Source organism: Triticum urartu, chromosome 5A, assembly GCF_056163025.1.
Source record: "Triticum urartu cultivar PI428250 chromosome 5A, HENAU_Tu73, whole genome shotgun sequence".
Classification (NCBI taxonomy): Eukaryota; Viridiplantae; Streptophyta; class Magnoliopsida; order Poales; family Poaceae; genus Triticum; species Triticum urartu.
In genome coordinates this window covers 129,167,271-129,188,207 of record NC_141877.1, presented here as the reverse complement: position 1 = coordinate 129,188,207, position 20,937 = coordinate 129,167,271, and the positions used below count along the sequence as shown (strand labels likewise).

Here is a 20,937-nt window from a genome sequence, read left to right as displayed (position 1 = left end):
TGTTGTCTGCGTGCACCCACTGACGTTAAATCGATGTTTATATGTTTCAGAATGTCTACAAGTGTAAACTGCGATGAATAGAAGACTGGTACTGTTCCGAAAAAGAAAGAAAAATATATAGCATTTTTTTCTTCTAAAAGGGTACTTATTTCACCAGGGTTTCGCATTGCAGCATGCCATATTTACCATGGTAATAAAGAGGGGGCATGTCAAAGAACTCTTTACATGATCATCTCAGACTGATACACAGGTTGTACCTCAAATGATGTCAACAAGTGCCTTGGCATGGCCATCGACAAGTGCCAACGAAATTACGACCCCATTGTATGATGATCGGTTAAGCCACTCCCCACGGAAAACAGAACGTATCTCTCAGCTTAGGTACATTTCTGGTACATGACTACATGATGCAAACTGCTTTGACGACAAGCAGATGCTTGAACTGCACACACATTGGGCGATATCCATCTGGAGCAATAACACAATAGTTCCACTCATAAAACGGATGGGCATAGGTATCCCAGGAAAACGTTCAGGGATAATCAAGTTTGAGAACACAGTACCTGACGGTGTGCAAATGACACTACTCAGAAGCTCCAGCGTCACCATTGGAGACATTTGTAAGTGTTCGCATGCGTTCAGTCGCTGCCAGTATCAGACCTTCATACCAAATTATATAGCAGCTATATCACGGTGATAAACGAGAACAGGGGCAAATTATGGCACTGCATTCATGGGAGAGCAATTAACAGGCCAGCATAAAAGCGTAACGGATAAACGTACCTGTAAATGGAGGCGAGGGTTTTCGAGGCCTCGACTTGAATTCTGGATGGAACTGAACACCTATGTAAAATGGGTGATCTTGTAGCTCTACAATCTGATCGTAAGTGCAAGCAGGTTCAGGCTGGAGAGGTTAAAAAACATCAAGACAATGATGAAATGGGATGTTTGCTCGGTACCTCCATCCTGTTTCCACTTTCATCACAACCAACAAACTGAAGTCCTGCATTCTCAAGCATTGGAACAAAGCTAGGATTGACCTATTTAAACAGAAGAAATTTTTATCACTTCCAAGGAGCATAAGGTAATAATGGTATAATAGACACATGAATAACACGGGGTTTAATAACCAACAGTCATGGCAAACCTCATATCTGTGACGATGGCGCTCATCTACATGTGGAGGATTTCCATACCTGACATTTGCATTAATCTCCATGTTAGAAGGTGAACAAGATTGTGACAGAGCAGCATATATGTAACAGATGGTCAATGAGAAACACTAAGAGTTCAACGAAAGCTCCTGACGACATGCCGCACAAACAGTTAAATTTCATGGCTGTAGCAGTGGATAAATGTTTTAACACACTAGCATTCAGAAGCCTCACATATATCTGTCTAACAAACAAAGGATACAACATCCTTACAGTTTCGATGTCAGACAATCTGGTTTACGGAAGAACGTTCGACGGCAACCCAACCTCATCGTGTTTCCCATGTGTGTTTTTGATACCTTTACAGTGAATTACAAAAGCATTAAAGCAACATCATCTCCTTGTCTTGCACATAACTGGACAGAGAAGTACCTCAGGCATGTACATAACAACACGATCTGGTGTGTCTGTGTTGAACTCTTCACTGTCTGCATTTCCCAGGCCCAAAACCTACACCAGTATTCCTAAAAATCAGGGTCTACAAAGATAATTGGTTGACAAGTAATAAAAGGAAGCATACACACATGTCTGGACATCTCAATCACCGATATCTGCATTCCCAAGCATATGCCAAGATATGGTACTTTATTCTCACGAGCATATTTTGCAGCCAATATCATCCCAGATATTCCACGATCTCCGAATCCTCCAGGTATCAAAATGCACGAGGAACCCTGATTTATTTTAGAATTAGAACACTTTTAGAAGACTGAGCTTACATAGCCACAGAGGAACCAAGACAATCAGCATACTAACCTTAAGAGTTTCCCAAGCTTTAGCATGAGCATCTGGTGCCTGTACAAAAATGATACCACAGTAAGGTAGTCAAAGACACAACAACAAAGCAAGGACACACGTCATATAATTGCTAAATTGACTACAGATACTAAATGCACTACAAATGTAATCATTGCAAATAAAATGACTTTGTACAGCAGCATGTTGAGCTAGTAGCATAGTATGCATTACATCGATATCTACAGCACTGAGATACTAATCGGCAGCAAGATAGAACAGATCATCAACATCAGTTGTATTGGCAGAACAATGAATATTCCGCCTGCAGCCCTGCTCAGGAGCTTAACGACGACAAGATCTTCTTGGGCTCACATGGCCATTCCCATCAGTGTCCAAGGAAGGGTATGTATCCGGTGCACCCAACCTTGGTTCACTCGTCTAGAAGATGTTAAAAGGTTTTGGAAAAATTCAGCATGCAGACACAGTATATATATTTAACAGCTGTGAAGTTCCAATATAAAAATTTGAATACGGCTCAAGAAACAAAAGGACAAATCTCTCTGCATAGTAGCTAATCTAAATTCGGCAGCGAATTCGACCCATTATCGCTATCAACTTAATTTGTCATTTCTATTTCGTAAGTTATGTTTTGAATTTGGATTTGAAATTTTTAGACTGCAGTGTACTCATTGTGTCTATACCATCTATTTTTCGTAGAATTTTGCAAAATTTCTAAATATGTAGGCGGAGGTTCGGTGCACTGGTTGCACCACAAGTTCCAGTGCACCAGATGAGTTTCTCCCCGGCTGTACCACTCTTACAGCCTTAGCATTTGCTCTGGAGAAATGATAAAGATATCCAGGCGGGATAAGGTGTCAATGTCTCCAGAGGCAGGAGAAAACCTCTGAGGATAATCCGTACAGCCTGAGAGAAAACCAGCATATATCAACCTGTTTGGTGGGTCCCATGGAAGACTGTAGACCACATCCCTTGTGGAATTTCCTGGCTTTAGTAGCCCCATCAATCATGAATTCAGATCGTTTGCACAGGGTTACAAGCGTATATAAATGGTGCTCCCTACGTTCACTAATACAAGTTGTTCTAACTTTTTCCGTATGTAGTCCATATTGAAATATCCAAAACATCTTGTATTTGTGAATGGAGGGAGTATATAACTTAGGATTGTACCACACATTCTCCCGATGCATAATACAAGGAAGCAAAGCCTGGTGTGCTCTGTGTCTCACAGCCTCAGGCATTCCTGGACAAAAAGTCCTACCTCCAGCCAGACACAGAGCACACCTGCAAAAGTAGTGTTGCCTTCGCTTGCACCCTAACTTGTGTAAATGCTTCTGTCACTACTATTCCTGTGGACACCAACATGTCTATTGCTCACGTACACTTTCCCATCGCATATTAAGTTCATCGGGTCTACTGTGCTAGTACTCTAGCCAACATATCTTATGAAAAGCAAACTGTTAGCGGCTTACACTTGCAGCAGCTGCATCTTCAAGATCTGAAGCTGAAACCCACTGGATAGAAGGTTTCTGTGAACATGCAACACTGGCATGTAGGAGAGCCTGGAACAAAATGAGATGCATACATGAATTAAAAACAGTGTTTACATCTATAATAAATGAGACAATATTTATCATTAGTACAGCATAAAAATGGGGAAGTCCAGCCGATTGCTTCTACAGTAGACACCCATGGAGAGTTTTGACTGAATAGTTATTTCGCAGCAGAAGCAGAAATTCTAGTTATTGGAATCATTTTCATCATTGGCAAGCTTGATTTAAAACTATAATAAACCTTGTATGAGATGTAATGTTTGTAACTAGGAAAGACGCTTTTATATGTTTAAAAGTTGATTCTTGACCCACCTTCACCACTGATAAGTAAGAATCTGACAGATTAGTGTACTTCCCAACCAAAGCAATTTTAACCTGCATGGATCCATATTCAGTAAATTTGATTTTGCAGCATGCAATCAATAAAGAGAGGACTTGTAGAACAATGCTAACAGAGGTACTGAGGTTATCATATGACTCGGCCATCAGCGTCCAATCTCGTAATTCAGGGGGGGCAGCAGACCTATAAGACCAAAACATGATTGCTTCAAGACATACTAATAATAATGCCATGTATGAAACTGGTAAGATATTACTATCTCAAATCACAAACTGCACACTAATCATGCAAGAACAAGCATTCTCTAACATTCATTAAAAGGCAACGAATATATCCAGAAATACAAAGTGTAAGCTAATTATGCATAAAATATCAGCAGCGCCCATTTTTACCAAAATTATACAGGTAATATGAAAATTACAGTTCATACGTGCAAAGTTGAGCACATTTAACATTCATAAGCAATGGTTTTCATTAACCGTTTGACTCACCTGGAAAGGTTTAGTTGTTTGATTATAGCCTCGTGAGCCTTTTGGTTCTGGAAAGCAGCACATATAAAAATCTTATACCAAAGAGATGACTAAATGTAATTCGTACCAATTCGATAGCTTCCTCTACATAGTCAATGCTAAGCTTTTAGTTTAAGATTGAAACTCACTCTAAGAATAAGGGGAACATGCCATATATTTGGAACATCATGGATGTTAAGTATGTTCTCAACCTGCAAGAAACAATATAGAACGTAAGTAGGGAAATATTGTTAACAAAATGGCCTTTTTCAAATTCCTCGTTACAAAAGCATACCGGTACATGACAAAATTGTGAAAGCTTCTCCTTCGCGGATCCTATTAGTGGCTGAAAATTGAGATAAACATAGGAAAAACCAAGCCAGATTACAATGGCTTCTGGAAAAGGACTTGTTATCATGAAAGAAAAAGAAAGTCCAAATTCACCACACATTTCAACTAGTGTTCGTGATATGGAGAAGCATCTTAACTCAGAAGATGACTTTTACACAATTAAAATCTATCAATGTGAGAGATGACATATCTTAAAGCATACGATATTATTCTTCATGTTACCTGTGCTGATCGGCACGCTAGAAGATCAGGAGTAAGACCCAAGGCCCTTAGTTCTCGTACACTGTGTTGTGTTGGCTTAGTTTTCTACAAAAAAAAAAGGAGACAAGAATATGAGGGTCATATATTTACGATTAGCTGCCTCGACAAAACACTGCAACACAATAATATACAAGGACGAGTGACATGTCCAAGTACGATCTGATTAGTATAATTCATGACGGGAGAATTATTTACTTGCTCACCAACTACACCCAATACTGGAACAAGGCTCACATGTATGAGGCAGAAATTGTCCTTACCTACAAAATATATATGGATGAGTGACATGTCCAAGTACGACCACTAACAAGAAAAACAAGTTTTTTAATAAAGAAAATATTGTCTGACTCCATAGCATAGAATTTATGGCCTGAGTTAGATCAGAGGTGTAGCTGTAATTGGTGGGAGGCCTTGGCACTACCAGGATGACCTTGATCAAGTGCCGTGATCATGGTGGTAATTAGACAGAAGAAGTGTGCATGAGATAGGCACATGAGGCATGATGAACTGGCTAGAAAATAACGGGTTGGGAAAAATATTAATAACTGCTTGACTGCCCTTTATTATGCAATCAAATTACAACTGGGATAGAATCCAACTACCCTATCCATACTTTCGTGATGCAGATTCCTTAATTTAAGGTTTCCTAATTCAAACTCTCCTTGACTCATCTTCAATCCTATAGATACGTATTTTAATGGAAAAAGAATCCAACTAATCCTACTGTTTGTGTGCTAGCCATAAGTCCAACCCCACATGACCGGTATGTCCAGTTAATCACAAAAAAGGAAGGCAGGAAAGACTAAATTAGTGTACTGTCAATGAATAAATAGAGAAGAGAGACAATGTGAAATGATACAACAGACACAGAAGCCCAGTAAACTAGCACATTCTCAGCAACCATGGATATGGGAATTAATTACAACAAGAAAACCCAACTATACCAAGAGAAAATGACAACTGACGTAGAGCTTCAATGAATGGCATTGATTCAATATCACCTGAAACATGAACAAAATCAACTTCTCCTCTACAATAGAAATAAGTAAAGTATCATACATAAGATGTCCCAAAACCCTACCTACAGTGCCGCCCAATTCGATAACACAAACATCAGCTGGACGAGTCTGCCCATCCACAGGAACAGAGGATACTGATTGTATCCATTGTTTTATCTCATCAGTTACATGAGGAACAACCTGGATAAATTTTAGTTGTAAGAGTGTCATACGCTGTCATATTTGGCATCCCGTGCATATGTGAACATAGCTTTGAATAACACAAGGTGGTTACCTGGACCGTCTTTCCAAGATAATCACCCTTCCTCTCCTTCTCAATGACAGACTGAAAAAAAAAGGCATCCACTGTTTAGAAGTTCAAGCGACAATCAGGAAGCCTTTTCCTGTGTCTGTGTGTGTGTGTGTGGGGGGGGGGGGGGGGGGGTGCTCACCTGATATATCTTCCCAGTGGTAATGTTATTTTCCCTCGTAAGAGTAACATCCAAGAAACGCTCATAATTCCCTAAATCCAGGTCCACCTATAAATTTGAAAAGTCAGGTGCAAGACAGCACAAACACTGAAAGTGTAAGATTAAAATTTATATGTGCACCCAAGAGGGCATACCTCTCCACCATCATCAAGCACAAACACCTCACCATGCTCAAAGGGAGACATAGTACCAGCATCTGTGTTTAAGTATGGGTCTGTAAAAACACAGGAAATAGACAATATTAAAAATAGTGGAAGATCCCAAGTTCCTAACTCTGCAAATGGGAATGTCATCGTAGCAAAGCCAATCCAGCACAGTAAAGAAAAGGCACTAAAACGTTACACAATATCACATGTTTATTTATCCTCAATGTTCCGACACAGCATCCACATTTGGCCCAAAAGCTACCCTGTGCCACCTTTTATAAACAATTAAAATGTTCTAAAAAACTAGTACTAGTTAGATGAAAGACCTCCGCAACTTGACATGAGTTGGACAATTACTCAATGCGGCAAGAGCTACTGATTCTCCAGAATCACAGTACCTTTTGGGCAGTGACAACCGTGACTCTAACTATCTTGAAGGCTTAATCAATAACTGGAACTCCCAAAAGGAGCAGTCGTTTATTTCATTCGTTGATTGATTCGCCCATCCCAAATTCTGACCAGAACAAGGAATACGAACGCAACTTAGCATGCGATCTCCTTAGTAGCCCCTTTGGCACCCAAAATTGAGGAAATAAATAAGAGAAATCGTCATGAAATCATGGGAAGGCGCACAAACGCGGCATTTTCACCTGACCAAGAGGTCAGGGAAGCGCAATTTCACATGGGTCAGGGTCGCAAGGTTTTCTAGGGCCGAGACTCTAAATAGCCAAAATCGAAGTTGGAAGGGAGACGCCCCCTAGTAGATGATGAGGACAGACCCGCCCGCGACACCGCAGCGACGTGAGGCGCGAGACCCCAACCCTGTGCGGACCGCAGAAGTGGGCGAGAAGTGAGAAAACATGAAGCGGGAAGGGCGGGAGGGGAAGGGATGCGGACCGATCTTGATGCAGGTGACGCGCAGGCCGCAGGACTTGAGGACGACGCCGACGCTGCTGGCGGTGACGCCCTTGCCGAGGCCGCTGACGACGCCGCCGGTAATCAGCACGTACTTGGTCGGCGCACGGCCCTCCTCCTCCGCCGACGACGCCATGGCCGGAGGCAAGGAGGGAGCGCGGGAGGCTGGGTTGGCTCGGAGGAGGTATATTCCGGGAGGGAGAGAGGCGGGGGAGGGGAGGACGCTCCGGTTCCGGTGGCAACTGGCAGTGTCGTTGCTGTTGCTCCTCCTCCTCGCTGGGTTTCTTTCTTTCTTGGGGTGCGGCTGGGTGTGCAGTGCTGGCAAATCCACGTATGGTGCGTGTGTGTGTGATTCTTTTGTTTTGTATGATCTGGATGGATCTGTCATGCTATCAGCTCGTAGTCGTAGATCGGGTAGTAGTTGCCCCTGCAAGTGGACAAGTAGGGTGATGAATATTATGGAGTAACGGCAACTTCAACGCGGACCTTTTTTCTTTCGCAAATCTTCAACACGGATCTGAAACGATCCGACTACGTTTAGACGAATCCGCGGATATGGGAATTAGCATTCAATTCTATACCTTAAATATTCGTCTTTATTAACATAAAAATTTGCTAGCAATAGCCTTCCGCCAAACATGTGCTAAATAGTCTCGGGTGAGCATAATTTTAGTAGGTCGAGTGAAGGAAGAAACGAAAAAGCACGTCAAAACGTATAATACCTCTAACCCTAGGTGGTTAGGCAAACTCTTCCCTGCAAACTTCGTCGGCAAGCCTATGGACTTGCCTTCCCTCTGCCGCCGCTCGGGCGGTTAGTGACAGGGAAGGGAATTCCCGTGTCTCCGCTCTGGTTAGTAGTTTAGCTTAGGGTTTTTTAATCCTCGCAGGTGCGGTGCTCTGACGGATGGCGCCACTACTTCTCTGAGTTTGTTTTTCGGACTTCGATCCTCCTCGAGTTCATCCGTCTGGACGTAGTCGACGGAGCTCCGGCGTAGATTCCTGCCGTCTCTTTGGGGTGGTAAGGTTAGGGTTTCTCGTCTTGTGGCAATATTTGGTGTAAGGTGTTTCAGATCTATACAAGGGTTCAGCGGCGATGACTGCGGCTCCAAGGCGCTAGCCCTTAGGGGCACGTGCATGAAGACTTCCCGACTGTCATCGATAAGGTCAAGCCGGCTCTGGTAGGGGAGTGGCGATAGCGGCTTGTTCTGGCGGCAGTAGTGGTTGTTTGAGGGTCTTGAAATCTCAATGTAATTTTTATTATGTTTGAAATGCTTTGTATTTCCACTGAACTTTAATAATAGATTTGAATCATTTAAAAAAAACGCGTCATTGCTCATGCACCTTCCATCATGCTCATGCTCATGCACAGGCTTTCGCCATGTGTTTTAATCCTGCAAAATCATCTCCCGCCAAACAAAGCAATATGAAATAACATCCTTCCACCAAAGCCTACAGCAGCGCTTCTCCCTTTCATCATCTGGACGTAGAAATAAAAACGGAGCAACAGCGGACGGGGCTGAGTGCTACTATATCTGTTTCCATTTTTTTTTTGCAAAAATGCAAACGAATATAAAAACTTCGGAAATGAATACGGAAATAAATGCTATCAGAAACAGATACGGAGCAAATACAGAGCGGACACAAAAACAAAAGTGTGCGTTGACTGGAAGTTAAAAACCCCTTGAATCATATAGAAATACACAGAAAAACAAATAAATTTAATGAATTGGTAACATGGCTACAAATGATATGATTATGTTAGCAACTCAGCATAGTATTGCAGTAGTACTGGATAATTGCGTATAGGGTCTAGTTGACTATGTGTGGTAGTAGAAGTTGGGATTCAAATGATCCATTTTGCTAATTGTGTCATTATGTGTTGTTTGGTGGTTGGGCTACAACGCAGCCATAAGGCAAGTTCAAAAAAAAGCAGCCATATTCACGGAAACGGAAAGTTTTGTTTCCACGTCTATTTCATCAGAAAACACCATTTCGTTTTTTCGTCTCCGCATAAAAAAATTTCCATTTTCACTCCCGTTTTTCAAATTTCCATTTTCGTTTTCATTTTTCTTCGGGAAAACGGAAAATCTCCACTCCATTTTCATCCCTATCTCGACGAAGAGGGTATGTGGTGGCTTTGATTGGCAAGTCGGATATCAGGACGACCGCAAACATCCTGCTAGTTTGCTTCCGGTTTGCAGGACTTCGGACAAGCAGGCACGTCCGCGGATATATATGAATCTGAGCCGGATGGCATAACGCATCCGGGCATCTCGGTCCGGACGTTTCTCGGCGATTTAAAGGGTCCGTGTTGGGGATTCCCTAAGTAGACATTTATTATAAGCTTTGTTTGAAATTAATGGTGGTTTCTGGTTAGGAAACGTTATCGGTGCTCCAAGGGCTCCATAGGGACGACCCAAACCCTAGATGTATAGGTATTGATGCGGGCAATTAGAATAAGGTGGTAAAGGTGTAGGCATCTTAAAATCCCACATATGCCCTCTTTGATCTAGGAGAACATTAATGTCTCATGTTTCTCCTGGTGGTGTGGCCACAATCTGGCATGTTGTGGACTCAGGTGGCTGGTGACATTCCTTGAGTGGCGTGGTTGTGAAGTGGTGCGATGATACAATCGTCGTATGAGGTGGTTGATGGTGTTACCTAGGTAGCATGGAGGCGGCTATTATGGGTGGTTTCCAGGTGATATTGGGCTTGTCCACATCTATGGCATGACGCCTTGATACGTTTTCAAGGTATCTATAATTTTTTATTGTTCCATACTATTATAGTATCCATCTTGGATGTTTTACATGCATTATTATACTATTTTATATCATTTTTGGGACTAACCTATTAACCTACTGCCCAGTGTCAATTGCTTTTTCCTATAATTTTGTCTTTTATAGAAAATCAATATCAAACGGAGTCCAAACGGAACGAAACTTTTTGACGATTTTTTTCTCGGACCAGAAGACACCTAGGAAGCTTCGGTAGGAGGCCAGAAGACCCACGGGTGAGCCACAAGCTCACCAGGCGCTCCCTAGGGGGCGCCCTATGAGCTTGTGGGCCCCCCATGGCTCCTCCAACCCTAATCTTAGCTCCATAAATACCCAAATATTCCCCGTATACCAGAGGGCACACCAAAAATACTTTTTCTGCTGCCGCAAGCTTATGTCCTCGTGAGATCCCATCTTGGGGCCTTCTCCAGTACTCTACCGGAGGGGATTCGATCACGGAAGGCTTCTACATCAACCTTGTTGCCCCTCCGGTGATGTGTGAGTAGTTTACCACAGGCCTACAGGTCCATAGCTAGTAGCTAGATGGCTTCATCTCTCTCTTTGATCTTCAATACAATGTTCTCCGCAATGTTCGTGGAGATCTATTCGATGCAATCTTCTTTTGCGGTGCATTTGTTGAGATCCGATGAATTGTGGATTTATGATCAAATTATCTATGAATATTATTCGAGTCTTCTCTGAACTCTTTTATGCATGATTAAGATAGCTTTTGTATTTCTCTCTGATTTATTGATTTGGTTTGGCCAACTAGATTGATTTTTCTTTCAATGGGAGAGGTGCTTTGTTTTGGGTTCAATCTTGCGGTGTCCTCACCTAGTGAGAGAAGGGGTAGCGAGGCACATATTGTATTGTTGTCATCAAGGATAAAAGGATGGGGTTTATTTCATATTGATTGGATCTATCCCTCTACATCATGTCATCTTGCTTAAGGCGTTACTCCGTTCTTGTTAACTTAATACACTAGATGCATGTTGGATATCGGTCGATGTGTGGAGTAATAGTAGTAGATGCAGGCAGGAGTCGGTCTACTTGTCACGGATGTGATGCCTATATTCATGATCATTGCCTTAGATATCGTCATAACTTTGCGCTTTTCTATCAATCGCTCAACAATAATTTGTTTACCCACCATATGCGTTCTTTCAAGAGAGAAGCCTCTAGTGAAAACTATGGCCCCCGATCTATTTTTATCATATTATTTTCAGATCTATAAAACCAAAAACCCAAAAATACATTGCTACAATTTATTTATCTTTACCTTATTTTGCATTTTTATTTATCTTTTATACCTATCTCTATCAGATCTCATCCTTGCAAGTAACCATGAAGGGATTGACAACCCCTTTATCGCGTTGGGTGTAAGTATTTGTTTGTTTGTGTAGGTGCTATCATTGGAGACTTGTGTGTTCCTCCTACTGGATTGATACCTTGGTTCTTAACTGAGGGAAATACTTATCTTTACTTTGTTGCATCACCCTTTCCTCTTCAAGGGAAAAACCAACGCTAGCTCAAGGTGCGGTTTTGTAACTGTCCATAAGTAGTGGATGTTTGTAAGGCTCCATGCTGTCAAATTCTAACTATCGAAGTGCGCTTGTCGGCATTATGGAGGTTCGGGAGACTGACGTACTGGTCATGGTGTTCAATGGTGTGTGGGTACTGGGATGTGACTAGTGCGATCGACGGGATGGGGTGCTGAGGTTGTGGTCGCGTCTATTTGGGTAGTGCTTGTCGGCTATTCTCTGATGCATGTGCAAGTGGCATGCCTCCTGTTTCGCCTTCCTCGCTCTCTCATGTCATTTTGTTGCTTGTTAGTCAAACTTGCCATCTGATGGCAGGTGTGCACTACTGTTGAAAGATCGAGGATGTCTCCTAGAGGGGGATGAATAGGTGCTTTAAAATAATTACGGTTTAGGCTTGAATAAATGCGGAATAAACCTAGCAGTTAATTTGTCAAGCACAAAACCTACAACAACTAGGCTCGCCTATGTGCACCAACAACTTATGCTAAGCAAGATAAACAACTATGTGATAGCAAGATATATAACATGAAATAATATGGCTATCACAAAGTAAAGTGCATAAGTAGAGGGCTCGTGTAAGAGATAACTAAGGCACGCGAATACGATGATGTATCCCGAAGTTCACACCCTTGCGGATGCTAATCTCCATTTGGAGCGGTCTGGAGGCACAATGCTCCCCAAGAAGCCACTAGGTCCACCGTAATCTCCTCATGCCCTCGCACAAATGCAAGATGTCGTGATTCCACTAAGGGACCCTTGAGGACGGTCATCGAACCCGTACAAATGGCAACACTTGGGGGCGGTCACCAAACCCGTACACTTTGGCAACCCTTGGGGACGGTCACCGGTACACGTCAAATTGCTCGGAGCAATCTCCATAACCTAATTGGAGACCCCGACGCTTGCCCGGAGGTTTACACCACAATGATTGAGCTCCGAACACCACCAACCGTCTAGGGCGGCCAAGCACCCAAGAGGACAAGCTCAAGGGTACCAAGCACCCAAAAGTGATAAGCTTCTCAACTGGAAACTTCCACGTATCACCATGGAGAACTCAAATCGATGCACCAAATGCAATGGCAAGGGCACACGGAATGCCCAAGTCCTTCTCTCCCAAATCCCACCAAAGCAACTAATGCTAGGGAGGAAAATGAGAGGAAGAACAAGAAGGAGAACACCAAGAACTCCAAGATCTAGATCTAAGGGGTTCCCCTCACATAGCGAAGAAAGTGATATGTGGAAATGTGGATCTAGATTTCCTCTCTCTTTTCCCCCCAAAACTAGCAAGAATCCATGGGGGGATTGAGAGATAGCAAACTCGAAGAAGGTCAACAATGGGGAAGAACACAAGCTTAAGGGATAAGGTTCAATGGGGAAGAAGACCCCCTTTTATAGGACCTCCCGAATCCAACCGTTATGTGCTCAGGTTGTGTACAAGCGGTACTACCGCTTGGAGGAGCGGTACTACCGCTTAGCACGGTCAAAACAGCCCAACGAGAGAGAAAAACACGAGTTGTAGTTCTACCAGAGAGGTAGTACCGCTCTGGGGAGAGGTAATACCGCTTACCTCTTATAAGCGGTACTACCGCTCGGGTGGAGAGGTAGTACTGCTTACCGCTTATAAGAGGTACTACCACTCGGGCGGAGAGGTACTACCGCTTACCGCTTATAAGAGGTACTGCCGCTCCACTACCACGAAACCCACACGAAAAAATGCATCCCCAGAAGCAATGGTACTATGCACAGCACAGGGCCGCGGTACTGCCGCTTACAAGAGGTACAACCACTCTAGAGAGCAGTACTACCACTTGAGGCTTTCAGGAACACACCAGAGAAAACTGAGAATGCAATAAAGCCTAAACTGCCACAACTTCTGCATATGAGCTCCGAATTGAGCAAATTCAAGCTTGTTGGATAGATGACGATGAGTAGCATCCAACAACGAGTGATTATAGTAAGAAGAGGCAGGGGAGGTATGCCTAAGATATAGAGGAGTTAAACCTCCAAAAGAGAAGAACCAACATAACCTCCAACATCGAAAACATCATAGAAGATGCATGTGAACTCCATTTTCTATGAACTCGAGCTTGTCATGAAAATGACCATAAGCTTCAAATCTCACAAGGAGAAGAACCAAACAATAACCAATAAAGATGATGCAAGGGTGCAATGGTTTGAGCTCTCTACGAACGATGCGATCAAGCTACTCATCGAGACCCCCCCTTGATAGTACGGCAATCGATCCTATAACCCGGTCTCCCAACTACCACCATGAGACCGGTAAAATAGAAAACCTATCAAGGGCAAACCTTTGCCTTGCACATAGTCCACTTGAGCTAGATGATGAGGATCTCGACTCCCTCAAGTTGGACCACCTTTCTTGATTGTGTTGGCTCGATGAAGACTAGTTGATTGCTCCCCCATACTCCACTATGGGTGAGCCACTTTTTGGCACATCTTCACAAGTCCATTGACACCACAATGGACGGCAAGCTTCAAGGATGATCTCTTCGTGATGCTCCACTTGAACTTGCACACCGCAATCTTGATTACGATCACCACTTGATGTCATCCTCCATGGGTTGTATGAGATCTTCCTCTTGATGCAAACCCATGGAAACAAACCTAACCCCACATAGAACTCACATATAGATCATGGGTTAGTACACAAAGCGTAATGGACAATGCTTACCATACTATGGGATCACTTGATCCCTCTTAGTACATCTTCTATGCTTTGTGAGTTGATCAACTTGATTTACTCTTGACTTAGTCTTGATCAACCTTGAACCTTTCCAACTCTCTTCATTTGGATGCCTTGAAGGTAAGCATGAATGATCACACAATCTTCTTCTTCAAGACATGCTTGCAATAAGATCAACTCTCACATGACCAGTCTTTGGATAATTCCTTAATATCACCTTGGTCAACACATAAACTCCTTGAAACCAACACATGGACTTCAAGAAATGCCTATGGACAAATCCTTCAAATATAACTCAATGCAACCATTAGTTCATAGAGAATGTCATCAATTACCAAAACCACACATGGGGGCACCGCATGTCCTTTCAATCTCCCCCATTTTGGTAATTGATGACAATCACTTTCAAGAGAGTTTATATAAGGAATTATGCATCACCATGCAATGCAACAACCAAGAATGCATGCGTATGAGATGCAAATGCTTAGGAACAAAACCAAAGCAAGAATAAGAAATAACTCTCTAAACTTCTCCACAAAACTCTGTGAAACTTCTCCCCCATTGACATCAATTGCCAAAATGGGAGAATAGCTTAGAAGGCCAATATAAATTGTGGTCCTCCATAAATTGTGTATTTCTCAACAAGAGAGTGGAATGCAATACGCATATCCAAAGGTAAATACTTGGAGGAAGACAAACTATATTGAGGCACAAAGATTGCTAAAGAATGATATGCCACAAAGACATAACAAAGAGAGACACAAGCAATCAAGCAATCAAAAGATACCAATTGAAGCAAGAAATCAAAGGATATCAATTGAACCAACTAGACCAAAGATCCTATGAGCCACATGAATAATGGATACTATGATATGAGCAAAGGAGTGTTCTAAAGAAACTAGAGAATCTCCACATGATTTGTGCATAAATAAGAATTTTTGTATTTGGATACAAAGTGCACAAATAGGATCATCACTCCCCTAAAATCAATAGAAACACACAACAAGTGCAAGTAAGCATATAAGAAACTAATCCTAGCACTTGCAACTGTCGGTGTTCTGGGAACGGGGGTCCCCAGACTTGCCTGCCTGCGGCCTGCGGCGTGGCTCAAAGGGGGGCCTAGCACGGCTCATCTTCATCAACACAGACCCAAGACCCTCGCGAGGGGCCAAGCCTCGCGGGGCGGACGACACGGAGCTTCCTCAGGCACGGCCTCACCAGGCTGGCTCACGAGGAGGCGGAGAGATCAAGGCGGGGTACCTCACGACGTGCCCGTGACGCAAGCCATGACGACCAAGGGCGCCAGGCGGGCGCTAGCCCGCGCAGTGTCCTCCTTTCCCCTTTGGTGCAAAGGGGGCAAGCGTAGCCGCGGAGTACCGATGCATCAGGCAAAGGTTGCCGTTTTGGTGCAACAAGACCAAGACCAGGAGGACCGCAAGACGGAGGTCATCGTGGAGCCCAAGACGGCGTCACCACCAGAGCTTTGTGCAGGCGAGGACCAACTTTAGTCAGGATAAGTTTACTAGATGTTCCCCTTCAAAATGGCCAATTGTTGGCGCCCTTCCCGCTCAATATTTTGGAAGAGGCCCAGGGCCATTGCCTATAAATAGGACCAGTCACCCACAAGGATAAGGGGTTCGGTTTTGAGGTAAAAGGAAGGTTAGAGACAGAGATCAAGGATCAAGGATCGGATCGAGATCAGAGAGAGAGAGAAGGGTGACTGCACTCCTCCTAGCAGTTCGTCCCCCCAGCAAAGAGCAGACCCTCACGAGGCTGTTCTTCCTTGTATTGTTCATCACCATCAGCCCAAGAGGCAATCCACCACACCACACACAGGAGTAGGGTATTACACCACAACGGTGGCCCGAACCAGTATAAACCCTGTGTCTCTTGTGTTGTTTTTTCCTTAGCTTAGATCTTAGCGAGGCGGAGGGGTGCAGGTAGGTAGGAGGCGAAATCTCCGTGCGCACCCGAGTGTTCGAACCTCAAGGGTCTGCCGGAACCCGAAATCCGACATTTGGCGCGCCAGGTAGGGGTGCGCCGGAATTCGTCTTCCACCACCCTGTTCTCCTCCGACCACCGCGCCCATGTCTGACGCTCGTCGGGCCCGCGCCGAGCGCCGGGCCGCTCTCGCTTCCTGCATCGCCCCGACGGCTCCTGTCGGCGGGCGTCCTCGCCGTTCCCCGTCACCTGCCGTCAACACCGCCACCGGCCCGGCGGGGGACGAGTAGCAAGGATCGTCCCAGCATCCGTCAGTGCGGCAAGACGACCGCACCGCTACTCCCTCGCTCATCCCAGCTGGTTCTTCGTCCCGCACGCTCCGCGCACCCATGGAGGCTCGAGCTGCCCTCATCGCGGCAAACGAGCTCCTGCGCTACCATCCCGTCGACGACGTCTACGAAGAATGGCTTGACCGCGTCGCCGAGCTCGTCCGCGCCACAGGGGGCTCTCCTGCGCCGTCCGTTCCGCTGCACCGCACCCCGCCCCGCCCCGCGCGGGCGACGAGGCTCCGGCGGCGCCCCGGCCGCCTCCTCCTCAAGAAGGCGCCATGGCTCCAAGGCGCGTGGCCCCTGGGCGGAACCCGCTCCGTCAGGTGCCAGCGCGGCAAGAGCAGAGGTGCCAAGAAGTCCCTCGCACGCAAGAAGCTGCCCGGGCGCTCCCTGCTCCAGCACGTCACGACCATGCTCCTGCTCCCGCACGCCAAGACCCCGCGCTGCTCCCAACTGCAGTGCGTGGGGACATGCAAGACCAAGTTCTCCGTCATCCAAGGCCTCCCGTGGCCACAGTAGGCTGCCATGCCTTCACCACCGAGCTATGCAGCGTCGCATGGCCCGGCAAGTTCAAGCCGGACCTGCCTCCTCGTTACGACGGCACGGCCGACCCTGCGGAGTTCCTCCAGCTCTATGAGCTGGGCATCAAAGCTGCCAACGGAGACGAGAAGGTCATGGCGAACTGGTTTCCCATGGCGCTCAAGGACGGGGCCCGCACCTGGCTCCTGAACCTGGCCCCAGGCACGATCTCCTCCTGGGACGAGATGCGCACCCGCTTCATTGCCAACTTCCAAGGTACTCGCGACCGGCCACCCACCATGAGCGACATGCGCCGCATCAAGCAACAACCCGGGGAGACCCTGCAAAAGTACATCCAGCGCTTCAACAACGCACGCCTAAAGATTCCCAAGGTGACTGAGGAGGCCATCATCTCAGCCTTCTCCGACGGCGTGCGTGATGTCAAGATGATGGAGGAGCTGGCGATGCATGAAGACCTGTGCACTTCCTTGGAGCTTTTCAACTTGGCAACCAAGTGCGCCAGGGCTGAGGAAGGGCGTCTCTCCCTCCTCGAGCTGTCTGCCGCAGACCCAGAAGAGAAGAAGCCCAAGGCCAAGGATGTGAAGCGCAAGGGGGCTGCCGTGCTCACGGCAGAACCAGACACCAAGCGGGGCAGAGATCTGCCCGAACCTCCCAAGGGCAGTCGATACTGTGTGTACCACGACCTCCACACCCACAACACCAACGAATGTCAAGAGCTCCGAGCCGTGCGAGAAGGAAGGATCGGCCGTCGCCCCGACCGCGGTGGCCGGGGCTACGGCCGAGGAGGAGGAAGGAACGCAGGACTCTGGGAAGACCGTGGCCCGCGCCAAGGGTGGCGCGATCAACCTCGCGAGGATCGCTGGCAAGATCCGCCTCGCGAGGGAGACTGGAGGGATCAGCCTCGCGAGGATCGCCCGCAAGGCAACGCAGGCCTCCCTCCGCTGCCGCTGCAGCCAAGGAGGAACGAGGACCGCCACCAGGACGAGGGGGCTGGGGGCTTCCAGGATCCGCGCGCGATCGCCTGCATCCTGGGCGGGGCTCAAGCCCCAGCCTCTCAACGCATCTTCAAGCAGTTCGCCCGCGAAGTGAATGCAGTCCTCCCCAAGCTCGAAGCCACGCGTCCTCTCAGGTGGTCGGCGTGCGCCATCACGTTCAGCCCAGCGGATCAGCTCAAGTGTGCGGCTACAGCCGGAGTCCTCCCGATGCTTTGTTCCCCAATCATTAGCAACGTGGTGGTCACCAGGACCCTCATCGATGGCGGGGCAGGGCTCAACGTCCTGTCCGTGGAAACATTCAACAATCTCCAAGTGCCCTACAGCCAGCTTCAGCCAACCAAGCCTTTCTCCGGAGTCTCCGACGGCTCCACGGTCCCGATTGGGCAGGTCCGCCTCCCTGTCACCTTCGGGGCACGCGACAACTACTGTACCGAGCTCATCGACTTCGACGTCGCTCACATTCGCCTGCCGTACAACGCCATCCTTGGGTACCCAGCGTTGGCCAAGTTCATGGCCGTAACTCACCGCGGCTACAACGTCCTCAAGATGCCAGGAAGTGGCAGAGTCATCACGGTGCCCTGTGAAGAGAAGGACGCGGTGTGTTCCCTGGAGCGAGCCTTTCAGGCCGCGTCACTGGAAGACCCGGATCGCGGAAGCAGGAGGCTTCCCGAGACCGCCCCCCAAGAAGAAGAAGACATCGTCCGGTCCGGCCCCTCAGGAGGCAGGCCCCTCTGGGCCCGCGCCTGCCCAGGGGGAACCTCCTTCCATCGCATAGGAAAGCGCGCCCGGCGCCCTCCTCAGGCAGGGCTCGGGGGCTCTCCCCTGGAGGGCCACCGACCTGGCTAGGGTCACGAGGGAGGCGCTTGGGCACCACATGGAGGCGTGTTTCGAAGCACGTTTCCCTCAAGAAGGAGTAGGTCAAGGAGAGCCAGACCCTTAGGAGTTCGTCACCAAGGCCATTCAGGAGCTACAGGAGTCAAGAGTCATGAAAGGCGGCCGCCGCCTACCAGCAGTGGCTCCCCATCCAGGCGAGGATGGTGGGCTGCGCGTCTGCATCGACATACAGGGCTCAATCGAGTCGCCTCTCTGGAGCGCCTCTGGCCCTCGTGAGTGGGGCGCTGCGGAGGTCCACCCCACAGCTACGTTCGCATGCCTTACGGCTTACCGAACGCGGCTGCCACGTACCAGCGCCTCATGAGGGGCATCATGGAGGCACAAGAGGCCAGGCGTTCCACAACCCTGGCAGAGATGGAAATGGTCCGCGAGGAGCCACCAGCGCCTCCGGAGCCTCCCGAGGCCCCTAGGCCTGGGGGCTCGTGAGGATCGGCTTCCGCAGCCCACCGAGTCTGCTACACCAACGGTCCTTCGTCCTCAACATCATCAGGTGACATCTTACAAGTTTCATTTCCAGCTGGGAGCGCCCCCCAGGGCTGCATTATTCCCAGGCCGCGTGGGTCCGTCCCTGCGGCATGTATCCCTTTTATTTCATGTTGATAGCTTACTTTGTTGGGGGCGCCCCTCAGGTGCATCATCCCCAAGTCGCTCGGGCCAGACCCAGCGGCATGTATCCCTTTTGCGTTTATTTCCAGTTATGCGTTCGACCCGCCATGCTTGATTATTTGATGCCAGTCCACGGCACCTCTTCTTCTCCATGCCAACCACTTGCACGTTAAAGGGGGGGTACCTGAGCATCGCGACTCAGGGCTCTTACTGGCTCTCCAGCCCTCACCCTCTGGCCTTGTCCACGGCATCACGACCTGGCATACCAGCGACGGCTGAGACCAGCTCGAGGGCCGGGACCCGAGGACGTAGAGTGCCGGCGTCTAACCAAATTTGCAGGGACACGTCACAAGATAAGGCCCAGTGCCAGGCGCAACCCGCCTAGAGGTAGGGCCCCGTGAGTCCCGCGCTGGCTCACGGGTGCCCAGATACACCTCACCAGGCCCTACCGTGCCAGCCACGTGTCAAGGCGAGGCTGTACACGCCCCGGGGGCTCCTCCCGAAGGGGGCCCCCCTCCCACGTACCAGTGGAAGCACCATGCTCCGCGCTGGCTGACGACACTGCCGAGGAGCAGCTATGCCCATACACATACGGAAGCGCTATGCTTCGCGCTGGTGATAAACAACTGAGGGTGGCCCCCGGGCCGCATCAACCTCAGGGAGCCCAGAGCTCATTGTCTAGCCTCATCGTAACGCCTCCCCTCGGGAGTGCCGCGCGAGGGGGCTGGGCACGGGGGCTGCGCCTGGGTCACGCCCAGACGCACGCCGCCCAGCCAGGCCCCCCCTGGGCCTGGTTCGTCATGCGTCTCTCCCTGAGCGGAGCCAAGGTACGAAGGCCGTTTGAGCGTCAAGGGGGACTCCTGAGCATCGCGACTCAGGAGCCTAACTGGTCACGTAGCCCCTCACTCCTTAGTTCCGAAAGGCTAACGGCGGTTGAGGTATGCGCGCGGCCGGGCTCTGCAGACGTAGAACGGTAGATCCACCCACATCATACCTCCCTACATGTTGTTCGTGCGCCAAGGGGGACCCCTGAGCATCGCGACTCAGGAGCCTAACTTGTCACATAGCCCCTCACT

The 20,937-nt window shown here is 47.8% G+C and overlaps 1 protein-coding gene across 3 annotated transcripts; it reads right to left on the bottom strand.

The window, feature by feature from the left end:
• Positions 1-194: 194 nt before the first annotated feature.
• On the bottom strand, positions 195-7,887 carry LOC125508149 (CTP synthase family protein). Of its 3 annotated transcripts, XM_087525670.1 has the most exons (23): positions 7,517-7,884; positions 6,608-6,687; positions 6,435-6,521; positions 6,278-6,328; positions 6,066-6,183; positions 5,929-5,985; positions 5,180-5,244; positions 4,946-5,029; positions 4,668-4,718; positions 4,522-4,584; positions 4,355-4,401; positions 3,977-4,046; positions 3,836-3,898; positions 3,443-3,532; positions 1,971-2,009; positions 1,739-1,888; positions 1,587-1,664; positions 1,428-1,513; positions 1,148-1,196; positions 960-1,040; positions 784-877; positions 564-660; positions 195-468 (listed from the first exon to the last, which is right to left on the bottom strand). In XM_087525670.1, the coding sequence occupies exons 1-22, from the start codon at positions 7,668-7,670 to the stop codon at positions 584-586; spliced, it is 1,734 nt and encodes a 577-aa protein (XP_087381796.1). In that variant the 5' UTR covers positions 7,671-7,884; the 3' UTR covers positions 195-468; positions 564-583. The 3 variants fall into 3 exon arrangements, with proteins under 3 accessions (XP_087381796.1, XP_087381797.1, XP_087381795.1); XM_087525671.1 differs by lacking the exon at positions 564-660 and having other exon boundaries at positions 195-563; positions 7,517-7,887; XM_087525669.1 differs by having other exon boundaries at positions 3,836-4,046; positions 7,517-7,886.
• Positions 7,888-20,937: the final 13,050 nt, after the last annotated feature.